Source organism: Gossypium hirsutum, chromosome A12, assembly GCF_007990345.1.
Source record: "Gossypium hirsutum isolate 1008001.06 chromosome A12, Gossypium_hirsutum_v2.1, whole genome shotgun sequence".
Taxonomy (NCBI): Eukaryota; Viridiplantae; Streptophyta; class Magnoliopsida; order Malvales; family Malvaceae; genus Gossypium; species Gossypium hirsutum.
Window position 1 is genome coordinate 89,482,249 of NC_053435.1, and position 6,659 is coordinate 89,488,907.

The following is a 6,659-nucleotide window of genomic DNA, read 5'->3' on the forward strand; positions in this document are numbered from 1 at the left end:
TCAGGATTGATAACCAATCAGCAGTTGCTATAGCCAAAAATCCAGTCTTTCATGGCAAGACTAAACATTTCAAGATCAAATTTCACTTTGTTCGAGAGGCTGAGCAATCAAAAGAAGTCAGCCTTGTTCATTGTAGCTCAGAAACCCAATTGGCTGATATTTTAACTAGGCCACTAAGTGCTACTAGATTTGAAGCTTTAAGAAGTAAAATTGGTGTTTGTTGCATACAGTCCAAGGAGGAGTGTCGAGCATTGGCCTGCAATGCAACAAGAGACCAGTAGCAGTTCAGCATGGAGACTAGCAGCAGCTCAACATGAAGATCAACATTGAAGTTGAACCGAATGCCATAACTTATTTAGTTCATTTAGTTCATTTTGTTTCTATGTAACTTTATTTAGTTTCTTTGTAATTTGTCCACAAAGTTAGTAGGATTAGATTTTGATTTGAATTTGATGTAATAACTGATATGTCAGCTTACTTTTGTGTGTAATTCAAGCTTATATTAGTCATGTATTAGTGGGAGCAGTTATGTCATTAGGTAACTATCCAATTGTTATGTAACTTACATATATTTTCAAATTATCAATGAAAAATCATGGGAGTTTTTTAGTTTTCTTCTTGTTCAAATTTTTGGCATCCGTTTTCTCTTCTTCTTTATTTTACTCAAAATCCAACATATGTTATCCGGATTACTTATGTATATGGCATGTTGCTTGTTCAACATTGAAGTTTAACTTTACTTCATCCGAATTACTTGCTTCTGTTTTCTTCCTCTGCTGTCAAAACTCCAACAGGAGAAAGGGGAGGATATTGTGCAAGATGAAATCGAAATCGACATCAATTACAGATTTTGATGGTTTTTACCACTTTGATATCCATTATATTTTTTCTTCATCAGTAAGAAGAAAACAAACAACATTACACAGAAACTAGAAAGGCCAAGATTACTAAAAAAATATTTTACCAATTTGATATGGACTGCATTTGCTATTAGTATCTATATTCTAATATTTATTATTTATCATTTTAAATAAAATTTATTCTAATATTTTTATATATTTTATATAAATTGTTTCACCGCATTGTTTGCATATCTATATTTTTATATTATTATTTAAATGTGTGTCTGAGTTAATGTCACGAGGCAATTTGATACCAACTCAATTAGGAAAATTACTCAAATAACCTTACATATTTTTAATAAGTTATACCATTATGAGGATACTTTTGTTTTTTCCTTATTTAAAAACCAATAAAATAACATATATTAAGATTTAAATCTATGTCTTCAACATCTATACTTTTTTTAATCGCTTCAACTAAAGCTTTATTTTGATATTTTGATAGATTTCAACTTTATTGTACAAATTGTTTCACTCATATTGTTTGTATATCTATTTCAAACCTATGCCATTGAATGCACAAAACCTCAACTTTAGCATTACAACCAAAGCTTCATTTCAATTATTTTTGTTCATTTTAATAGTTTCCACAAAGCTTTTTAAAATCGGATCAATAGTCAAATCGGTTAGGCTATTAGTTTGTTAGTTTGATTGGTTTGGATTATTTAATTAAATAAATAATTAAAAAATCATAAAAATAAAAATATTAAAGATCGACTGAACTGCCATTTCAATAGGTTTTTTAGTTGGTTGAACAGGTTCGTACCGTTTCCCGACTCAATTGGTCCAAAGCCTTTCTCCAGACCAGTACCCTAATTGGTTCTAGGTCCAATTAGTTTGATCACTTGGCTTAGTCTGGTTCAAATAACCATGGTTTTCACCCACATTGTTAGTATCTATACTATTATTTGAACCCTTGACTAAGTTGGTATCTCAAATTAACCAAACATCAAGTTGGTAGCAAAAATTACTAAGCTACATTTACATATTTGAAATAAATTATATTCTTGCATATTTAAACTAATTTTGTATATATTGCTTATGTGTTATTATTAATTTTATTTATTATATGTTATTTTTAAACATATGTATTTTAAATACATGATTTTCAAATGAGTATGATAGAATTTTTAGCTAGACTTAGACTTTGCTTGATAGAGTGGAAAGAAAATTAGAAAGATGAAAAATTAAAAAAGTGAAAAAATAGAAAGATTGAAAATATAAATTTTCTTCTCATAAGTATGATTGATAGGAAAAATGGAAAATTAAAAAGAAAATTACTTTTTCTTTCCATTCATGGCTAAACAATGAAAGGAAAAAAAATTTAAAAATACATAACTTTAAACAAATATACACACCTATTTCACAGTTTTTGGAATTTTCAAATCGTTTATCATAATCTGGTTGGTTTTGATTCTTGATTTTTCCATATTAATTTCTGTTTTTAGATTTTTAGATTTATTTTTTAGAAAATAAATTCTATTTTATAATTTTTGAATATTATTTGACAAAAAATTTCAAATTTTTTCATAAATATTTCTTAAAAAACATAAATTTTCAAATAAAAAAACAATAACTTTTGTATGATATTTTTTCAAAAAATATTTTATAACAACTTTGAAATTATTTTAAATGTCAAACAATTATTTTTATATCATAAAAATTAAAATAATTATAAAATAAATTAAACTGAAATTCAATTATGTTTCAAGTACAGTTGAAACACCTCAATTGTTAGATTTACTAAATCGAAGATGGTTTAATCATTATCAATCATAAGTGTTGATTTGATGCAATTTATCATTATCAATCTTGATTTGATGCAAAATAGAATTAATAAGTGTATCAACCACCAAAATAAAAATGTATTTGTACATATAAAATGTAAAAAATTGTCTAAAATTATCCAAATTTTGTAGGGTATATTTGGCCCAAAATGATTTTGCACGTTTATAATAATTTTTAGGTCTAAACCAGAATTGCTTAAACCTATTTTGTTTTCAAACCTATAGTAGTCTATATCTGTATCTATATACACACAACATACATATGATTAATAATTACTATTAATTAAAACAATGAAGGCCAATGTATTATGAAATACTTTATGAAGGAGAAGATATGCAAAGTTAAATTCCCCTAGTCAGGCTCATCCTTTTCATCCTCTCCCTAGGAACCAAGAATGACACAACTTCTTCTTCCTGAAAAATGATAACAACTCCTTTAGTTTGATACATGCAAATTCAGTTTAGTTAATAATATCCTCTTTATCAACCTTTCCTTCCACAAGTTTAGTAATATCATATTGATTTCAATCGCTTAGCAATAATAAAATTCTTTTAACCTCAAAAGAACATTTATACATAAAGACTTACGTACCTTAGAAAGTGCACAATCTATATGAGCACATTCTTCACAATAGTAGACATGATGGTTTGGGTGTCTTCTTTCTTCACATGCATCACAGTAATGCTCCTCTGAATCATCTTCGATATACGAATCTTTAAGAGTTAAAGGATGGATGTGGCATTTGGATTTGATAATTTGAGGTAAGGATACACATTCTACGTGGAAATTGATGAAACACTCAAGACAACGATAGAAAGACTGCCCACTGCAGATTTCACCACAGTGACTACAAAATAGTCCAGCATAGATATCAATGAAGTCACTGTACATGGCAAAGAATCGATCAAAGTCCGTCCCAAAATAATAAAGATGGTGCATGTGAGAGTCACGTTTCAGAGGGCGTGTTAGGGAAATTGCACATGCAATATGGTAGTTGACGCCACAATCTTTACAACCATAGTTATAACTATTATGATAGCCAGATGGTAACAGCTTTAGTGAACATGCATGGCACCCTCCATATCTCGTGTAGCTTAGAGTCAAAGTGTGTTGGGAATGAAAAGGTACTTGCATTTCATGTGGTAACCTAAGACAAGATTCATGAAGAACTCAACCACATCTCTTGCAATGGTATGTTGGACCAAAGATTTGCAGTCGACAAAGATTGCATCGACTTTCGACTACAGGGTCAGTAATATTGCAAAACAGTAGCTTGTGCTTGTGGGTGAAATGGAATAGCTCAGTTTCCCGCTCCGACTCTTTCAATGTTGTGCGCCCACTTTCGGAGGATGCTCGAGTTGCGCATTTCAGATCGAGCTTCAAATCACACTGCTCGCAAAGATAAGTGAAGCCGAAATAAAAATCTTGACACTTATTACATATATTTTGGTCCAGCGATGGAGTTGTGGCGTAGAGGTTGAGATGATGTTGAGGATGAAGAGGGTGTTGTATCTCATAGGGTAATTTAGCACAGTTTTCATGTAGGATATATAGGCATCCTTTACAGATGTAGCCTGGACCACTAAGTTCTAAACGACAAGCTCCGCAAACCCTTTCTCCCAAGTTTTCAGTTACCTCGCAAAATTTCAATGGATGTTTATGGAGGACTGGTCGGACCTGTACTTGTAAATAAACAACCAACAAACCTGTTAATTCATCATGTTAAATATATGTAAAGACAATATATATAATTCCTTTGTTTCCTACCAACCAGAATCGTTTCAGTCTGCTCCATTTCCTTCAGCTCCGAAGCTTTAGCATCCATGAATATGGGAGGGGAGGATGACGAGTCCTGTTTTGTTGATGTTTCCTCCTAATGTACAGCAAACATTCCATTATTAGAAAACGAGGAATAAAGTAATATATAAAAGTAAAGCAAACTAAAGAAAGGGTGCGACCTGATTGAGCACACATTCAATATGAGCAATATATGTGCATTTTTGGCAATAATAAACTTCATGTGTTGGATCTCGTTCTTTCTCACAAATATCACAGTAATACTCTCCAATCTCATCTTCTCTAACTGGTTGATTAAGGAGGAGTGGATGTCTATGATATCTATGTTTAGCTAAAGGTGGAACTGGAACACATTTAAGGTGGAGATTGAGATCACACTGCACACAACGATAAAAGGTGTCTAAACACAGCTCACGGCAGGAGCTGCATTGGAAATGATATTTGTGAATTGGATCCCTGAAAGTGGGACCAACATAAGTGAGACAGTGGTTGTGGCTCTCATGTTTAAGGGTAGGTAATAGTTTTGCACACCCAAAATCAAGGTTGAAATTGCAAATTTGGCAACCATAGGCGGCGGTGGAGAAGTCTTTACTCGTACCAATCCATTGTGTACAAGCATTGCAAGTTGCGTCAACGAAATCCAAGCGAAGAGGGTGTGATGGATGGAAAGGATGGTTCAATGTTTTAGGTATCTTATCACTGCAAAATTCATGAAGAAAGAAGCCACAACTTTTACAACCGTAGAAAATGCCCGTCAGGGGCTTGTCACACCAACGACAATTATAATCATGTTCTCCCTCATTGCTATGCTTGTAGAGGATCAGCGGGTGGATATGGCAGTAATGCTGCATTATCTGTTTCTCCCTATCTGCATTGGATCTCTGCCTCTTCTTCCTAGCTACATGATCATCACTGCTTGCAAAAGCGCAAACTAAATCGAGCTCGAAGGGGCACCGACAACACCTGTAATTGGTGCCCGAAGAAATCTTCAAACATAAATCACAGGTAAATGGTGCGGCAGGACCAGACCAATCTAACATAAGATGGTGGTGTGAGTGGAGAGGATGTGTAATCTCTCGAGGCAGATATTGTATGGCTTTGGCGCACAATTCATGCAACCAGAGTTCGCAGCTTACACATGGATAGGCTGCACCACAGATTTTCTCCGTGCATTTCTCACACCAGTTATCATCTGTCTCATCATCGAGACAATGATAGCCCATTGAATGCTCATGACTGGCAAGTTTGATCTCCATATCTCAAACAAAGATAAGATTAAATGATAAAAGATAATATGGGAAGAAAACATTTGTTTTCTAATTAATATATATATATATATGTAGGTATTAATAGACACTTCAGTTTCAATCTTTAGTATTACTTTCATCTTTGATAATATGCCATTTATTGAAAGAAATATAGCTTTCAAATAATTATTTATTAATTTATTGGTGATGTATCTTAATATTGTTCATAATAATATAAAAACCTGTCAGTTAATTAAATATAAACTATCATTTCTTTCTACTATTGTAATTTACTAGAATTAGCCAGGACGCCAATAACTTTTTGAACTAATGATAAAAAGTATTAGGTTGTATGTGTAAAAGTTTGAGTTTAATTCTAAACAATCTTATTCCATACTTTAATTATTAAAAAAATGATTAGTGTCTGAAAGTTATTTTATTAATTATGGGTTAAAAAATTTATAATTTTTTTATATAGTAGAAAATATATATTTTTTAATAATAGATACTATCAACTTTTTATAATATTAATATTTAAATATACTATGTAACAGAGTGCGAATCATTAGAACTCAAATATGCTAAATAATTTAAATGTAAATTACCTAGCAATTCCATCCTGCATTTTGCTTACCTAGAGATGGAGGAATTTCTTGTTGATGACACACAAGGAACCAACTTTTTCAAGTATAAAAATAAGTTTTTTCTATTATTATAAATATTTAATTAAATAATTAATTTAATGTCTAACTCAATTATAACTAACTCATCAAAATAAATATGAGAGGAAATCACTCATAAATTACAAAATTAATATTTGAATTTAAGCATTCAAAGTATTTAAAATAATAATTAAATAATTTTTACTTAGGAAACCTTATTTGTATTAAAAAAAACTTTTAACTAATATATATATATATATAAA

General features: G+C 31.1%; 2 protein-coding genes across 2 annotated transcripts; both read right to left on the minus strand.

Annotated features, from left to right (window-relative positions):
• Positions 1-2,808: 2,808 nt before the first annotated feature.
• Positions 2,809-6,339, minus strand: LOC121210965 (uncharacterized). Its single transcript, XM_041083020.1, has 3 exons — positions 4,462-6,339; positions 3,282-4,367; positions 2,809-3,103 (listed from the first exon to the last, which is right to left on the minus strand). Exon 1 carries the CDS (start codon positions 5,741-5,743, stop codon positions 4,631-4,633), a length of 1,113 nt encoding a protein of 370 aa, XP_040938954.1. The 5' UTR covers positions 5,744-6,339; the 3' UTR covers positions 2,809-3,103; positions 3,282-4,367; positions 4,462-4,630.
• LOC121211435 (uncharacterized) lies at positions 3,861-4,515 on the minus strand. Its single transcript, XM_041084202.1, has 2 exons — positions 4,462-4,515; positions 3,861-4,367 (listed from the first exon to the last, which is right to left on the minus strand). The coding sequence occupies exons 1-2, from the start codon at positions 4,513-4,515 to the stop codon at positions 3,861-3,863; spliced, it is 561 nt and encodes a 186-aa protein (XP_040940136.1).
• Positions 6,340-6,659: the final 320 nt, after the last annotated feature.

What these genes read in the sequence shown, in the direction of transcription:
- LOC121211435 (XM_041084202.1), bottom strand. Translation starts at nt 4,515, where the DNA reads ATGGATGCTAAAGCTTCGGAGCTGAAGGAAATGGAGCAGACTGAAACG. An exon ending in AGCAGACTGAAACGATTCTG is followed by an intron (nt 4,368 to 4,461) that starts GTTGGTAGGAAA and finishes TTACAAGTACAG; the next exon opens with GTCCGACCAGTCCTCCATAA.
- LOC121210965 (XM_041083020.1), bottom strand. Translation starts at nt 5,743, where the DNA reads ATGGAGATCAAACTTGCCAGTCATGAGCATTCAATGGGCTATCATTGT.